Source organism: Oncorhynchus mykiss, chromosome 7, assembly GCF_013265735.2.
Source record: "Oncorhynchus mykiss isolate Arlee chromosome 7, USDA_OmykA_1.1, whole genome shotgun sequence".
NCBI lineage: Eukaryota > Metazoa > Chordata > Actinopteri > Salmoniformes > Salmonidae > Oncorhynchus > Oncorhynchus mykiss.
In genome coordinates this window covers 44,427,296-44,444,383 of record NC_048571.1, presented here as the reverse complement: position 1 = coordinate 44,444,383, position 17,088 = coordinate 44,427,296, and the positions used below count along the sequence as shown (strand labels likewise).

Genomic DNA, 17,088 nt, shown 5'->3' with positions numbered 1-17,088 from the left:
GGGAGAGAGAGAAAGAAAGAAAAAGAGAACGATGGAGAGATCAGAATGGTTAGTGAGAAGGTGAAAACAGACTGAGATCTGATTGGGTCAGTGAAGGTGTAAATGACGAGATGCTGTACTGTGATTGATGCCTGGTGTGTCTTACTTGTTGAGGTTGGCTAGGTAGATGTCTGCTACATGAGCTCCAGTAGGAGAGGCAGCAGTGCCCCTAGTGGACACTCTCTCCTCCTGCAACTCCGCTTCAGTCTTCGGACTGCCTCTGCCCCCGTCCGGCCTGGAACATACACCCATCAGACTACAGCCAAGCCAACTAGAACTCCTTTCTCTCATCTTCTCTATGTTGGTCTGTACTGGTCTATACTGGTTTGTACTGGTCTAAATGGATATAAACTGATCTGGACAGGTCTGTACTGCTCTAAAGTGGTTTGTACTGGTTTATTCTGAGCTGAACAGGTCTGTACTGGTCTGAAACCTTCTGTACTAGTGTAAACTGGTGTCCACTGGTCTTGTGGTTTCTTACATGTCCTGAACCACTATGTACTGGTGAGGCACCAGTCCGTCCACTCCGTTGTGTCGGCCCTCCCACCAGTCATCACTGGCTCGCTGGAAAAGGAGGAGAGACGCGCCCTTCTTAAATGACAACTCCTGGTTGGTCCGTCCGGAGAAGTCGAAGCGAGCAATGGCGTCTATTGGGTCCAATTCTGAAACGACCAACGAGCCTGAGAGTCAGAGAGAGGGTAGGAAGGGGGAGGGAGAAATAAAGAGAGAAAAATGGGGGGTGGACAGGGGGAGAAACAGGGAAGAGTGAGGGGAGAAATGGAAAAGAGAGGGGAGAAACAGGAGAGAAAGGGGAGAAACAGGAGAGAGAGGGGAGAAACAGGAGAGAGAGGGGAGAAACAGAAGAGAGAGGGGAGAAAAAGGAGAGAGAGGGGAGAAACAGGAGAGAGAGGGGAGAAACGGGAGGGGGAGGGGACAAACAGGGAAGAGAGGGGAGGAACAGGGAAGAGAGGGGAGAAACAGGGAAGAGAGGGGAGAAACAGAAAAGAGGGGAGAAACAGGGAAGAGAGGGGAGAAACAGAAGAGAGAGGGGAGAAACAGAAGAGAGAGGGAAGAGAGAGGGGAGAAACAGGGGAGAGAGAGAGGGGAGAAACAGAAGAGAGAGAGGGGAGAAACAGAAGAGAGAGAGGAGAAACAGGGAAGAGAGGGGAGAAACAGGGAAGAGAGGGGAGAAACAGAAGAGAGAGGGGAGAAACAGGGGAGAGAGGGGAGAAACAGAAGAGAGAGGGGAGAAACAGGGGAGAAACGGGGGAGAGAGAGGGGAGAAACGGGGGAGAGAGAGGAGAGATGGGGAAGAGAGAGGGGAGAAACAGGGGAGAGGGGAGAAACAGAAGAGAGAGGGGAGAAACAGGGGAGAAACGGGGGAGAGAGAGGGGAGAAACGGGGGAGAGAGAGGAGAGATGGGGGAGAGAGAGGAGATATGGGGGAGAGAGAGGAGAGATGGGGGAGAGAGAGGAGAGAAACGGGGGAGAGAGAGGAGAGAAACGGGGGAGAGAGAGGAGAGAAACGGGGGAGAGAGAGGGGAGAAACGGGGAAGAGAGAGAGGAGAAACAAGGGAGAGAGAAGGGAGAAACAGAAGAGAGAGGGGAGAAACAGGGAAGAGAGGGGAGAAACAGGGAAGAGAGGGGAGAAACAGGGAAGAGAGGGGAGAAACGGGAGAGAGGGGTGAAACAGGAGAGAGAGGGGAGAAACAGGAGAGAGAGGGGAGAAACAGAAGAGAGAGGGGAGAAAAAGGAGAGAGAGGGGAGAAACAGAAGAGAGAGGGGAGAAACAGGGGAGAAACGGGGGAGAGAGAGGGGAGAAACGGGGGAGAGAGAGGAGAGATGGGGAAGAGAGAGGGGAGAAACAGGGGAGAGGGGAGAAACAGAAGAGAGAGGGGAGAAACAGGGGAGAAACGGGGGAGAGAGAGGGGAGAAACGGGGGAGAGAGAGGAGAGATGGGGGAGAGAGAGGAGATATGGGGGAGAGAGAGGAGAGAAACGGGGGAGAGAGAGGAGAGAAACGGGGGAGAGAGAGGAGAGAAACGGGGGAGAGAGAGGAGAGAAACGGGGGAGAGAGAGGGGAGAAACGGGGAAGAGAGAGAGGAGAAACAAGGGAGAGAGAAGGGAGAAACAGAAGAGAGAGGGGAGAAACAGGGAAGAGAGGGGAGAAACAGGGAAGAGAGGGGAGAAACAGGGAAGAGAGGGGAGAAACAGGGAAGAGAGGGGAGAAACGGGAGAGAGGGGTGAAACAGGAGAGAGAGGGGAGAAACAGGAGAGAGAGGGGAGAAACAGAAGAGAGAGGGGAGAAAAAGGAGAGAGAGGGGAGAAACAGGAGAGAGAGGGGAGAAACGGGAGGGAGAGGGGAGAAACGGGAGGGAGAGGGGAGAAACGGGAGGGGGAGGGGAGAAACAGGGAAGAGAGGGGAGGAACAGGGAAGAGAGGGGAGGAACAGGGAAGAGAGGGGAGAAACGGGGAAGAGAGGGGAGAAACAGAAGAGAGAGGGGAGAAACAGAAGAGAGAGGGGAGAAACAGAAAAGAGAGGGAAGAGAGGGGAGAAACAGAAGAGAGAGAGGGGAGAAACAGAAGAGAGAGAGAGAGGAGAAACAGGGAAGAGAGGGGAGAAACAGAAGTGAGGGGGAGAAACAGGGAAGAGAGGGGAGAAACAGAAGAGAGAGGGGAGAAACAGGGGAGAGAGAGGGGAGAAATGGGGGAGAGAGAGGGGAGAAATGGGGGAGAGAGAGGAGAGAAATGGGGGAGAGAGAGGAGAGAAATGGGGGAGAGAGAGGAGAGAAACGGGGGAGAGAGAGGAGAGAAACGGGGGAGAGAGAGGAGAGAAACGGGGAAGAGAGAGAGGAGAAACAGGGGAGAGAGAAGGGAGAAACAGAAGAGAGAGGGGAGAAACAGGGAAGAGAGGGGAGAAACAGAAGAGAGAGGGGAGAAACAGAAGAGAGAGGGGAGAAACAGAAGAGTGAGGGGAGAAATAGAAGCGAGAGGGGAGAGAGAGGGAGGAAAGAGGGGAGAGAGTGGGGAGAGAGGGAAGAAACAGGGGAGAGAGAGGGGAGAAAGAGGGGAGAGAGTGGGGAGAAATAGGGGAGCGAGAGGGGAGAAACAGGGGAGCGAGAGGGGAGAAACGGGGGAGAGAGAGGGGAGAAACGGGGGAGAGAGATGGGAGAAAGGGGGGAGAGAGTGGGGAGAAACGGGCGAGAGAGAGGGGAGAAACAAGGGGAGCGAGAGGGGAGCGAGAGGAGAGAAACGGGGGAGATAGAGGAGAGAAACGGTGGAGAGAGAGGGGAGAAACGGGGAAGAGAGAGAGGAGAAACAGGGGAGAGAGAAGGGAGAAACAGAAGAGAGAGGGGACAAACAGGGGAGAGAGAGGGGAGAAACAGATGAGAGAGGGGAGAAACAGGGGAGAGAGAAAGGAGAAACCGGGGAGAGAGAGGGGAGAAACAGGGAAGAGAGAGGAGAAACGGGGGGAAAGAGAGGGGAGAAACGGGGAGGAGAGAAACAGAAGAGAGAGGGGAGAAACAGGGAAGAGAGAGGGGGAAAAGGGGAAGAGAGAAGGGAAAAACAGGGGAGAGAGAGGGGAGAAACAGGGGAGGGAAGAAACAGGAGAGAGAGGGGGAAAAGGGGAAGAGAGAAGGGAAAAACAGGGGAGAGAGAGGGGAGAAACAGGGGAGGGAAGAAACAGGAGAGAGAGGGGAGAAACGGGAGGGAGAGGGGAGAAACGGGAGGGAGAGGGGAGAAACGGGAGGGGGAGGGGAGAAACAGGGAAGAGAGGGGAGGAACAGGGAAGAGAGGGGAGGAACAGGGAAGAGAGGGGAGAAACGGGGAAGAGAGGAGAGAAACAGAAAAGAGGAGAGAAACAGGGAAGAGAGGGGAGAAACAGGGAAGAGAGGGGAGAAACAGGGAAGAGAGGGGAGAAACAGAAGAGAGAGGGGAAAAACAGAAGAGAGAGGGGAGAAACAGAAGAGAGAGGGGAGAAACAGAAAAGAGAGGGAAGAGAGAGGGGAGAAACAGAAGAGAGAGAGGGGAGAAACAGAAGAGAGAGAGAGAGAGGAGAAACAGGGAAGAGAGGGGAGAAACAGAAGTGAGGGGGAGAAACAGGGAAGAGAGGGGAGAAACAGAAGAGAGAGGGGAGAAACAGAGGAGAGAGAGGGGAGAAATGGGGGTGAGAGAGGGGAGAAATGGGGGAGAGAGAGGAGAGAAATGGGGGAGAGAGAGGAGAGAAACGGGGGAGAGAGAGGAGAGAAACGGGGGAGAGAGAGGAGAGAAACGGGGGAGAGAGAGGAGAGAAGCGGGGGAGAGAGAGGGGAGAAACGGGGAAGAGAGAGAGGAGAAACAGGGGAGAGAGAAGGGAGAAACAGAAGAGAGAGGGGAGAAACAGGGAAGAGAGGGGAGAAACAGAAGAGAGAGGGGAGAAACAGAAGAGTGAGGGGAGAAATAGAAGAGAGAGGGGAGAGAGAGGGAGGAAAGAGGGGAGAGAGTGGGGAGAGAGTGAAGAAACAGGGGAGAGAGAGGGGAGAAAGAGGGGAGAGAGTGGGGAGAAATAGGGGAGCGAGAGGGGAGCGAGAGGGGAGAAACAGGGGAGAGAGAAAAGAGAGGGGAGAAACGGGGGAGAGAGAGGGGAGAAACGGGGGAGAGATGGGAGAAAGGGGGGAGAGAGTGGGGAGAAACGGGCGAGAGAGAGGGGAGAAACAAGGGGAGCGAGAGGGGAGCGAGAGGAGAGAAACGGTGGAGAGAGAGGGGAGAAACGGGGAAGAGAGAGAGGAGAAACAGGGGAGAGAGAAGGGAGAAACAGAAGAGAGAGGGGACAAACAGGGGAGAGAGAGGGGAGAAACAGATGAGAGAGAGGGAAGAAACAGATGAGAGAGGGGAGAAACAGGGGAGAGAGAAAGGAGAACCAGGGGAGAGAGAGGGGAGAAACAGGGAAGAGAGAGGAGAAAGGGGGGAAAAGAGAGGGGAGAAACGGGGAGGGGAGAAACAGAAGAGAGAGGGGAGAAACAGGGAAGAGAGAGGGGAAAAGGGGAAGAGAGAAGGGAAAAAAAGGGGAGAGAGAGGGGAGAAACAGGGGAGGGGAGAAACAGGGAAGAGAGAGGGTAGATGGGAGAAACGGGGGAGAGAGAGAGGAGAAATGGGGGAGAGAGAGGGGAGAAACAGGGAAAAGAGAAAAGAGAGGGGAGAAACGTGAGAGAGAGAGGGGAGAAACAGGGAAGAGAGGGGAGAAACAGGGAAGAGAGAGGGAAGATGGGAGAAATGGGGGAGAGAGGGGGGAGAAACGGGGGAGAAATAGAAGAGAGAGAGGGGAGAAATAGAAGAGAGAGAGGGGAGAAACGGGGGGAGAGAGGGGAGAAACAGGGGAGAGAGAGGGGAGAAACAGGGAAGAGAGAGGGGAGAGAGGGGAGAAACAGAAGAGAGAGGGGAGAAACAGAGGAGAGAGAAGGGAGAAACAGGGAAGAGAGAGGAGAAACAGGGAAGAAAGAGAGTAGAAACGGGGGAGAGAGAGGGGAGAGGGAGAGGAGAAACGGGAGAGAGAGGGGAGAAAGAGGGGAGAAACAGGGGAGAGAGAGGGGAGAAACAGGGAAAAGAGGGGAGAATCAGCGGAGAGAGAGGGAAGAATCAGGGGAGAGAGAGGGGAGAAACAGGAAAGAGAGAGGGGAGAAACAGGGGAAAGAGAGGGGAGAAACAGGGGAGAGAGGGTAGAGAGAAATGAGAAACAGGGGAGAGAGGGGAGAAACAGGGGAGAGAGGGGAGAGAGAAAGGAGAAACAGGGGAGAGAGGGGAGAAACGGGAGACAGGGGAGAAACAGGGGAGAGAGAAGAAACAGGGGATAGAGGGGAGAAACAGGGGAGAGAGAAAGGAGAAACAGGGGAGAGAGAGGGGAGAAGCAGGGAAGAGAGAGGGGAGAAACAGGGGATGAGGGGCAGGGGGAGAGAGAGGGGAGAGACAGAAGAGAGAGGAGAGAAACAGGGGAGAGAGAGGGGAGAAATAGGGGAGAGAGAAAAGAGAGGGGAGAAACAGGGGAGAGAGAGGGGAGAAACAGGGGAGAGAGAGGGGAGAAACAGAAGAGAGAGGGGAGAAACAGAGGAGAGAGAAGGGAGAAACAGGGGAGAGAGAGGGGAGAAACCGGGGAGAGAGAGGGGAGAAACAGAAGAGAGAGGGGAGAAACAGAGGAGAGAGAAGGGAGAAACAGGGGAGAGAGAGGGGAGAAACAGGGAAGAGAGAGGGGAGAAACAGGGGAGAGAGAGGGGAGAAACAGGGAAGAGAGAGGGGAGAATCAGCGGAGAGAGAGGGAAGAATCAGGGGAGAGAGAGGGGAGAAACAGGAAAGAGAGAGGGGAGAAACAGGGGAAAGAGAGGGGAGAAACAGGGGAGAGAGGGGAGAGAGGGGAGAAACCGGGGAGAAACAGGGGATAGAGGGGAGAAACAGGGGAGAGAGAAAGGAGAAACAGGGGAGAGAGAGGGGAGAAACAGGGAAGAGAGAGGGGAGAAACAGGGGATGAGGGGCAGGGGGAGAGAGAGGGGAGAGACAGAAGAGAGAGGGGAGAAACAGGGGAGAGAGAGGGGAGAAATAGGGGAGAGAGAAAAGAGAGGGGAGAAACAGGGGAGAGAAAGGGGAGAAACAGGGGAGAGAGAGGGGAGAAACAGAAGAGAGAGGGGAGAAACAGAGGAGAGAGAAGGGAGAAACAGGGGAGAGAGAGGGGAGAAACCGGGGAGAGAGAGGGGAGAAACAGAAGAGAGAGGGGAGAAACAGGGGAGAGAGAAGGGAGAAACAGGGGAGAGAGAGGGGAGAAACAGGGAAGAGAGAGGGGAGAAACAGGGAAGAGAGAGGGGAGAAACAGGGGAGAGAGAGGGGAGAAACAGAAGAGAGAGGGGAGAAACAGAGGAGAGAGAAGGGAGAAACAGGGAAGAGAGAGGAGAAACAGGGAAGAGAGAGGGTAGATGGGAGAAACGGGGGAGAGAAGGGGGAGAAACGGGGGAGAGAGAGGAGAAACAGGGAAGAAAGAGAGTAGAAATGGGGGAGAGAGAGGGGAGAAACAGGAAAGAGAGAGGGGAGAAACAGGGGAGAGGGAGAGGAGAAACGGGAGAGAGAGGGGAGAAAGAGGGGAGAAACAGGGGATGAGGGGCAGGGGGAGAGAGAGGGGAGAAATTGGGGAGAGAGAAAAGAGAGGGGAGAGACGGGGGAGAGAGAGGGGAGAAACAGGCGAGAGGGAGGGGAGAAACAGGGGAGAGAGAGGGGAGAAACAGGGAAGAGAGAGGGGAGAAACAGGGGAGAGAGAGGGGAGAAACAGAAGAGAGAGGGGAGAAACAGAGGAGAGAGAAGGGAGAAACAGGGAAGAGAGAGGGGAGAAACAGAAGAGAGAGGGGAGAAACAGAGGAGAGAGAAGGGAGAAACAGGGAAGAGAGAGGAGAAAGAGGGAAGAAAGAGAGGAGAAACAGGGAAGAAAGAGAGTAGAAACGGGGGAGAGAGGGGGGAAACAGGGGAGAGGGAGAGGAGAAACGGGAGAGAGAGAGGGGAGGAACAGGGAAAAGAGGGGAGAATCAGAGGAGAGAGAGGGAAGAATCAGGGGAGAGAGAAGGGAGAAACAGGAAAGAGAGGGGAGAAACAGGGGAAAGAAAGGGGAGAAACAGGGGAGAGAGGGGAGAAACAGGGGAGAGAGGGGAGAGAGAAAGGAGAAACAGGGGAGAGAGGGGAGAGAGAAAGGAGAAACAGGGGAGAGAGGGGAGAAACGGGAGAGGGGAGTAACAGGGGAGAGAGGAGAAACAGGGGAGAGAGGGGAGAAACAGGGAAGAGAGAAAGGAGAAACAGGGGAGAAACAGGGGATAGAGGGGAGAAACAGGGGAGAGAGAAAGGAGAAAGAGGAGAGAGAGGGGAGAAACAGGGAAGAGAGAGGGGAGAAACCGGGGATGAGGGGCAGGGGGAGAGAGAGGGGAGAGACAGAAGAGAGAGGGGAGAAACAGGGGAGAGAGGGGAGAAATAGGGGAGAGAGAAAAGAGAGGGGAGAAACAGGGGAGAGAGAGGGGAGAAACAGGGGAGAGAGAGGGGAGAAACAGGGGAGAGAGAGGGGAGAAACAGGGAAGAGAGAGGGGAGAAACAGGGGAGAGAGAGGGGAGAAACAGAAGAGAGAGGGGAGAAACAGAGGAGAGAGAAGGGAGAAACAGGGGAGAGAGAGGGGAGAAACAGGGAAGAGAGAGGGGAGAAACAGGGGAGAGAGAGGGGAGAAACAGAAGAGAGAGGGGAGAAACAGAGGAGAGAGAAGGGAGAAACAGGGAAGAGAGAGGAGAAACAGGGAAGAAAGAGAGTAGAAACGGGGGAGAGAGAGGGGAGAAACAGGAAAGAGAGAGGGGAGAAACAGGGGAGAGGGAGAAGAGAAACGGGAGAGAGAGGGAAGAAAGAGGGGAGAAACAGGGGAGAGATGGGAGAAACAGGGGAGAGAGAGGGGAGAAACAGGGAAAAGAGGGGAGAATCAGGGGAGAGAGAGGGAAGAATCAGGGGAGAGAGAGGGGAGAAACAGGAAAGAGAGAGGGGAGAAACAGGGGAAAGAGAGGGGAGAAACAGGGGAGAGAGGGGAGAAACAGGGGAGAGAGGGGAGAGAGAAAGGAGAAACAGGGGAGAGAGGGGAGAAACAGGGGAGAGAGAAAGGAGAAACAGGGGAGAGAGGGGAGAAACGGGGGAGAGGGGAGAAACAGGGGAGAGAGGAGAAACAGGGGAGAGAGCGGAGAAACAGGGAAGAGAGAAAGGAGAAACAGGGGAGAAACAGGGGATAGAGGGGAGAAACAGGGGAGAGAGAAAGGATAAACAGGGGAGAGAGAGGGGAGAAACAGGGAAGAGAGAGGGGAGAAACAGGGGATGAGGGGCAGGGGGAGAGAGGGGAGAGACAGAAGAGAGAGGGGAGAAACAGGGGAGAGAGAGGGGAGAAACAGAAGAGAGAGGGGTAGAGTGAGGGGAGAAACAGCGGAGGAGGGGCAGGGGTAGAGAGCAGGAGGCGTGTTAGTATCAAGCAGGTTAGTGCCACGGCAGCTGGTTATAGACGAAGAGGTTGGGGAGCACACAGTCATAGAGTGATCACACAGCTGTTATAAAGTGCTCATAAGGGAGATAGATATAAGAGGTCAGAGTGTGGCTGTGTGACGTGGCCAGGGGCCAGGGGATGTCAGAAGCAGAATGCTGCTGATAGAAGCAGCTTCAGAGTTAGGGGCAGAGCGAGTGAGTGAGGGAGGACAGCATGGCATCCGTGGGCATCATGTTTGCCACATCAGTGGGCAAGCTTCGGCTCAAAGACGAATTATGGAAAAATGTTTTCAACAGTGTGTTCGTGTGTGTGTGTGTGTGTACATAATGCTGTGTACTCACCATCATCGCTGTTGTGGATGACAGAGATGGTGTCCGGAGCAGGTATGTCCACCAGGGGGGGCTCACAGTGGGGATCACTGAGAGAGAGAGAGATTTGATTTTGAATAGGGGTGGGAAAATTAGCAACTGGTGAAACAGCTGGTCATGCAGCACAACTGAGCAGATAGATATGTACATGTGTTTTCCCTGAGGGTGTGTGTGTCAGTGTATAAACCATGTGACCCCCTACAGCTGATAAACACACGCATTTCAGCTAAAAGAGCTCATGTGTTAATGAATGAGAGGATGAGAGATTAAATGACTTCAATATGACAACATCAGATACTTCCATTCATCTAGTTACAAACAGACACTTCAGGTCTGGCCAGAGATGGAGAGATCTTCCTCACCGGAGAGATCTTCCTCACCGGAGAGATCTTCAATGTTACTGTAGTGTCTCTGGGATGGCCGGCATGCCTCCATACCTGCCACTTCTACTGTTACACTAATGGACTGGTCCAACCTAGGCCAGGATTCCAGAGGTGTGTGTGTGTGTGTGTCTTTTGGGCCTAAGATCAGCACTCTCTGGGTAAGCGGATCCTTCTGGCTCTTAAATCACTACACCCCCCCACCCCAAAAACCCTTCACCATCCCCTAGTCCCGTCTACCCCTCCCTCCCTCCCTCCCCCACACACACACACACACACACACACACACACACACACACACACACACACACACACACACACACACACAGCTCACCTCAGTAGTAAACAGGTCCCTTGTGTCTACCTCACTACTCGTATAGGGGCCCCTGCACCTCTCTGCCTCACACACACACACACTGTCCCCTACTCCTGCGCCCCCACTCACCAGTACTCATCAGTGGCCCCTGGGCTGATGTAGACGGGCCCCTGCAGGTCCCGTGGTCCGGGGAAGACCCCGTCGTGGTGGATGATGATGGTCTTGATGAGCTCGTTAACGTGGGCCTGGCAGGACACCTGGTCACAGCTCTCTGGGACTGACATCAGTGTGGGCCCGAAGCAGATGGCCAGGTTATAGGGATCCATCATGTTGTCCTCACTGTACCGGGACAGGCTGGGGAGAGAGGACAGCAGGTTATAGGGATCCATCATGTTGTCCTCACTGTACCGGGACAGGCTGGGGAGAGAGGACAGCAGGTTATAGGGATCCATCATGTTGTCCTCACTGTACCGGGACAGGCTGGGGAGAGAGGACAGCAGGTTATAGGGATCCGTCATGTTGTCCTCACTGTACCGGGACAGGCTGGGGAGAGAGGACAGAAGGTTATAGGGATCCATCATGTTGTCCTCACTGTACCGGGACAGGCTGGGGAGAGAGGACAGCAGGTTATAGTGATCCATCATGTTGTCCTCACTGTACCAGGACAGGCTGGGGAGAGAGGACAGCAGTTTATAGGGATCCATCATGTTGTCCTCACTGTACCGGGACAGGCTGGGGAGAGAGGACAGCAGGTTATAGGGATCCATCATTTTGTCCTCACTGTACTGGGACAGGCTGGGGAGAGAGGACAGCAGATTATAGGGATCCATCATGTTGTCCTCACTGTACTGGGACAGGCTGGGGAGAGAGGACAGCAGGTTATAGGGATCCATCATGTTGTCCTCACTGTACCGGGACAGGCTGGGGAGAGAGGACAGCAAGTTATAGTGATCCATCATGTTGTCCTCACTGTACCGGGACAGGCTGGGGAGAGAGGACAGCAGATTATAGGGATCCATCATGTTGTCCTCACTGTACCGGGACAGGCTGGGGAGAGAGGACAGCAGGTTATAGGGATCCATCATGTTGTCCTCACTGTACCGGGACAGGCTGGGGAGAGAGGACAGCAGGTTATAGGGATCCGTCATGTTGTCCTCACTGTACCGGGACAGGCTGGGGAGAGAGGACAGAAGGTTATAGGGATCCATCATGTTGTCCTCACTGTACCGGGACAGGCTGGGGAGAGAGGACAGCAGGTTATAGTGATCTATCATGGTGTCCTCACTGTACCGGGACAGGCTGGGGAGAGAGGACAGCAGATTATAGGGATCCATCATGTTGTCCTCACTGTACCGGGACAGGCTGGGGAGAGAGGACAGCAGGTTATAGGGATCCATCATGTTGTCCTCACTGTACTGGGACAGGCTGGGGAGAGAGGACAGCAGATTATAGGGATCCATCATGTTGTCCTCACTGTACTGGGACAGGCTGGGGAGAGAGGACAGCAGGTTATAGGGATCCATCATGTTGTCCTCACTGTACCGGGACAGGCTGGGGAGAGAGGACAGCAAGTTATAGTGATCCATCATGTTGTCCTCACTGTACCGGGACAGGCTGGGGAGAGAGGACAGCAGATTATAGGGATCCATCATGTTGTCCTCACTGTACCGGGACAGGCTGGGGAGAGAGGACAGCAGGTTATAGGGATCCATCATGTTGTCCACACTGTACCGGGACAGGCTGGGGAGAGAGGACAGCAGATTATAGGGATCCATCATGTTGTCCTCACTGTACTGGGACAGGCTGGGGAGAGAGGACAGGAGGTCACTGTACCGGGACAGGCTGGGGGGAGAGGACAGGAGGTCACTGTACCGGGACAGGCTGGGGAGAGAGGACAGGGTTAAGCACAAACACACACACGAACGCACAGACATGAGCACACACACACACGTACCGCCTTTATCGCATTCCTGTTGAAATCATTACCCATCATCTGTGTCCGTGTCTCTGTGTGTATAGGACTGCAATGTTTAAACCAGAAAGAGTGTGTGTGTGTGTGTGTGTGTGTGTGGGTGCAGGACTGTAATGTTTTAACCAGGATTAGTGGAAAGCAGGGTTCCATTCCCTCAGGCTACATAATGTGTTATAAAGCCCTCAGGCTGCAGAATGTGTTATAAAGCCCTCAGGCTACATAATGTGTTATAAAGCCCTCAGGCTACAGAATGTGTTATAAAGCTCTCAAGCTACAGAATGTGCTATAAAGCTCTCAGGCTACAGAATGTGCTATAAAGCTCTCAGGCTACAGAATGTGTTATAAAGCTCTCAGGCTACAGAATGTGCTATAAAGCTCTCAGGCTACAGAATGTGTTATAAAGCTCTCAGGCTACAGAATGTGCTATAAAGCTCTCAGGCTACAGAATGTGCTATAAAGCTCCCAGGCTACAGAATGTGCTATAAAGCTCCCAGGCAGTTCATTACCTCTTTAAACTGCCTGGTCTCTTGCTGTTTTTCTATTCCAGAGCCCATAACAACCATGCATTGGATTGGTGCTTTAAAGGGAGTTTCCTACCCAAAAGGTCTGCAAGTCCATTCAATCTTGTGTGGATGAGTGCACTCTCGGGGACAAGGCTAGACAGTCTGACCACACTCTCAGCCCCCCCCCACATGGTATGGTGACAGAGAGCAGATGATAAGCCATGGGGGAGGGGGGAAGGGGGGGGAAGAAAGGGCCAGGAGTGTTGGGGGTCATGTTGAATCACTTGGACAAAATGGGCCAGCTCCAAACAGGTTTTATCATAAGAGGCCTGTCTGGGTGCTCAAGTTACACTCCTCTCCCTCTCTTTTTCTCCTCCCTCCTTCTCTCTCTCTACCTCCACCCCCAGAGTGGAGGGTTTAGTCATCAAAGCTGAGAGGCCCCTTGTGTGTGTGTGTGTGTGTGTGTGTGTGTGTGTGTGTGTGTGTGTGTGTGTGTGTGTGTGTGTGTGTGTGTGTGTGTGTGTGTGTGTGTGTGTGTGTGTGTGTGTGTGTGTGTGTGTGTGTGTGGTGGCAGTAGTAAAGGGTGACTCTGGCACATCTGGTGTCCTGCATGACACAGTGGAGAGCAGTTAGGGCGGACAGACGCAGAGCAGCCATTTATACCAGCATGGGAAACACACACACACACACACACACACACACACACACACACACACCTCATTCTGGCAATGATAGTGAAACTGGAACAGATTCCGCTGGCTGGGGAAACCACATGGCTAGACGCAGACCGCAGAGAGGGGAGGGAGGGATGAAAGGGAAGGATAGAGGGATGGGAGACTCTGAATAGAACATTCCAGATTAGCCCGAGCACAGCTTTGGTAGTGCAGTGGGGTCACCTGTAGTGTCACTCACGGACCTGTGGTAACGTTCCATTTGTGTTGTAATAGCGTTAGTGCAGCGTTACTCACTAGTTGAGGAAGGCAAACAGGTATCTCATGATGATGAGAGTGTTGCTGGGCAGAGACAGCAGAACCTTCCTGATGTGGACAGCCCTCTCCTGCAGGTTCTCCATAGCTGAAACAGAACACACACACACACAAAGGGTAAACACATACAGACGACACACGCACACACTCACCACTGGACAGTGGTCTTTTTTGTAGGGTAAGATCATGGAAAAGGCGTGGCGCTGGGGGAGACTCACAGACACAGGATATGAGGTCATGGAAGACTTCCTTGGGGAAGAGGGCGTGGTCCAGGCCTCTGAAGTAGAGCTTCAGAACGCCAGCGATGGAGTCCATGTCGTGATCATTCTGATCCCCCGCCAACGGGTCCTCACCTACAGACAGAGGGGGAAGGGAGGAGGGAGGAGAGAGAAAAAGAAAGAGGAGAAAGGAAAGACATTTGGGGGGGGGGGGGGGTTAAAGAAGAAGTATTGTAAGATGAGCCGGTCCTTCTGTTTATGCTATCGCTGGAGCTGGGATTTCTGGGTAGTGTAGTCTTGCCTCTCTCAAAGGAGTTCTTGATGTCGTTGACCTCCACCTGAGAGCCAGACACTCTGAAGATGCCCTCATGGTGCAGACCTGCAGGGAGAGAGCGAGAGAGAGAGAGAGACTTTAAATTCTACAACCACCTGAAAGGAAGCGATTCCCAAACGTTCCATAACAAAGACATCACCTACAGAGAGACGAACCTGAAGAAGAGTCCCCTGTGCCATCACAGCAGCAAGAAATGGGCAACCAGTGAAGAACAAACACCATTGTAAATACAACCCATATTTATGTTTATTTATTTTCCCTTTTGTACTATATGCCCATCGTTACAACACTGTATATATACATAATATGACATTGGAAATGTCTCTATTCCTTTGGAACTTTTGTGAGTGTAATGTTTACTGTTAATTGTTTTATATTTTTTATTTCACTTTTGTTTATAATCTATTTCTCCTGCTTTGGCAATGTATGTTTCCCATGCCTATAAAGCCCTTTGAATTGAACTGAGAGTGAGTGAGCGAGCGAGCGAGAGAGAGAGAGATGTTACTGATCGTCTAGACTGCAGACAGCCGACACAGGCTGTTCATTATTCTGTTGTATTTTAATTATTTATATTGCAATGGCATGATACTTAAAGTTATTCTATTATTATTATTATTAAAGCCAACCACAAAACACCTGTCCACACAGGCAGAGCCAAAGCCAGTCATTGGCACAGCCAACAGAGACACAGCCAGTCGTTGACCTATTCAACAGAGACCCAGCCAATGAGAGCACGTAGCAGGGCGTCCTCACCATGGCGACTGATGAAGCGGATACAGCTCTCCACCATCAGAGGGATGACCTGGCCAGCCTCCTGAGGGAGAGGAGGAGGAGGAGGAGAGGGGGATTAGAGGAGGAGAGAATACGCCGCGGAGGTAACCAGGGGAGGGGGTGGGTGACAGTGGAGGATCATGGCAAAAGGCTCCCACTAGGGGAGCTAGCTAGACTCACTGGATGTTATAATAAAACTGGAATCTATCTCTTCTGATATGGTCCTTGGGAAGTCCCTACCCCATTAAAGTGGCAATGTACAATGGCTAAGGTAAGGTCAGGTAAGGGATATCGTTAAGGTTAGGGTATGGGGTTAGGGGTTAGGGTAGGGATGTCCCAAGGATCCAGGATAGCACTGACCATTCTAATAGGGTACAGTTTACCTGCAGAACTGGTTCAGATGGTGTGGTCTGTAGACCTAGCAAGAGAATGGCATGGGGAGGGTGCATCATATGCAGAGCAGTGGACAGTGAGTCCAGGACAAAGGTAAAAACCCCATACACAGAGAGAGCAACTCTGAATGGAGAGAGAAAATTACCTGCTTCCGTAGTGCAGAGTTCCTCCTGTCACTGGAGAGAAAGAGAGAGAGAGAGAGAGAGAGAGAGAGAGAGAGAAAAAGAGAGAAAAGGTGAGAAAAAGTGAGAAGATGAGAGCGAGGGAGAGAGAGAGAGAACACTGTTCTGTCAGTACGTCTCCAGAGATACTATTTATACACAACTCTGGAAATGATCTATTTACTTGGACAGCGTAGCTAAAATGTGTACATTTGGCTCTATACTGAGAAAGTTCAAGTGGAACAAAGATCATACCACCCCCGACCAAAAATGCTAACCTCTCACCAGGTGCCATTAATACAGGTAACGACAGAGGAGCCTCTTAAAGAAGTTACAGGTCTGTGAGAACCAGAAATCTTGCTTGTTTGTAGGTGACCAAATACTTATTTTCCACCATAATTTGCAAATAAATTCATTACAAATCCTACAATGTGATTTTCTGTGTCTTTCTAGGTAAGTCTCTAAGAGTTTTCCACACCTGGAGAGTGGAACATTTGCCATATATTTTCAAGCATATTTCAATCAAAACTGTGAACTCGGCCATTCACCGACTTCTCGATAAGCAACTCCAGTGTAGATTTGGCCTTGTGTTTTAGGTTATTGTCCTGCTGAAAGGTGAATTCATCTTCCAGTGTCTGGTGAAAAGCAGACTGACCCAGGTTTTTTGCCTGTGCTTAGCTCCATTACGTTTTGTTTTTATCCTGAAAAACTCTGCAGTCCTTAAAAATTACAAGCATACCCATAACATGATGCAGCCACCACTAAGCTTGAAAATATGGAGAGAGGTACTCAGTAATGTGTTGCAATCGATTTGCCCCAAACATAACACTTCAGGATAAAAAGTTGAATTGCTTTGCCACATATTTTTCCGTATTACTTGGGTGTCTTGTTGCAAACAGGATGCCTGTTTTGGAATATTCAAAGGTTGTACAGGCTTCCTTCTTTTCACTCTGTCAATTAGGTTAGTATTGTGGAGTAACTACAGTGTTGTTGATCCATCCTCAGTTTTCTCCTATCACAGCTATTAAAGTCCCCATGGGCCTCATGGTGAAATCCCTGAGCAGGTTCCTTCCTCTCCGGCAACTGAGTTAGGAAGGACGCCTGTAACTTTGTAGTGACTGGATGTATTGATACACCATCCAAAGTGTAAGTAATAACTTCCCCATGCTCAAAGGGATATTTAATGTCTGCTTTTTTATTTGTATCCATCTACCAATAGGTGCCCTTCTTTGCAAGTCATTGGCAAACCTCCCTGTTTTTTGTGATTGAATCTGTGATTGAAATTCACTGCTCAACTGAGGGACCTTACAGATAATTGTATGTGTTGGGGATAGAGATGTGATAGTCACTCAAAAATCATGTTAAACACTATTACTGCATGTTATGTTCATGTTATGTGTAGTGTTATGTGCATTGTTATGTGTATTGTTATATGTATTGTTATGTGTATTGTTATGTGTATTGTTATGTGTATTGTTATATGTATTGTTATGTGTATTGTTATAGTATTGTTATGTGTATTGTCATGTGTATTGTTATGTGTATTGTTATGTGTATTGTTATGTGCATTGTTATGCGTATTGTTATATGTATTGTTATGTGTATTGTTATGTGCATTGTTATGTGTATTGTTATGTGT

At 51.7% G+C, this 17,088-nt stretch overlaps 1 protein-coding gene across 3 annotated transcripts in view; it reads right to left on the bottom strand.

Moving 5' to 3' along the window:
* LOC110527111 (SLIT-ROBO Rho GTPase-activating protein 2) overlaps positions 1 to 17,088 on the bottom strand; it is a 127,596-nt gene that overhangs the window by 4,851 nt on the left and 105,657 nt on the right. For 2 of the 3 annotated variants that reach the window (XM_036983320.1, XM_036983322.1), the window contains exons 12-20: positions 15,434 to 15,464; positions 14,878 to 14,938; positions 14,092 to 14,169; positions 13,791 to 13,925; positions 13,555 to 13,660; positions 10,241 to 10,465; positions 9,389 to 9,465; positions 521 to 719; positions 146 to 274 (exon numbers count right to left, since the gene is read on the bottom strand). In XM_036983320.1, coding sequence (XP_036839215.1) covers positions 146 to 274; positions 521 to 719; positions 9,389 to 9,465; positions 10,241 to 10,465; positions 13,555 to 13,660; positions 13,791 to 13,925; positions 14,092 to 14,169; positions 14,878 to 14,938; positions 15,434 to 15,464 — 1,041 coding nt within the window. The remainder of the gene's footprint in view (positions 1 to 145; positions 275 to 520; positions 720 to 9,388; positions 9,466 to 10,240; positions 10,466 to 13,554; positions 13,661 to 13,790; positions 13,926 to 14,091; positions 14,170 to 14,877; positions 14,939 to 15,433; positions 15,465 to 17,088) is intronic. The other variant, XM_036983321.1, reaches the window with a different exon arrangement.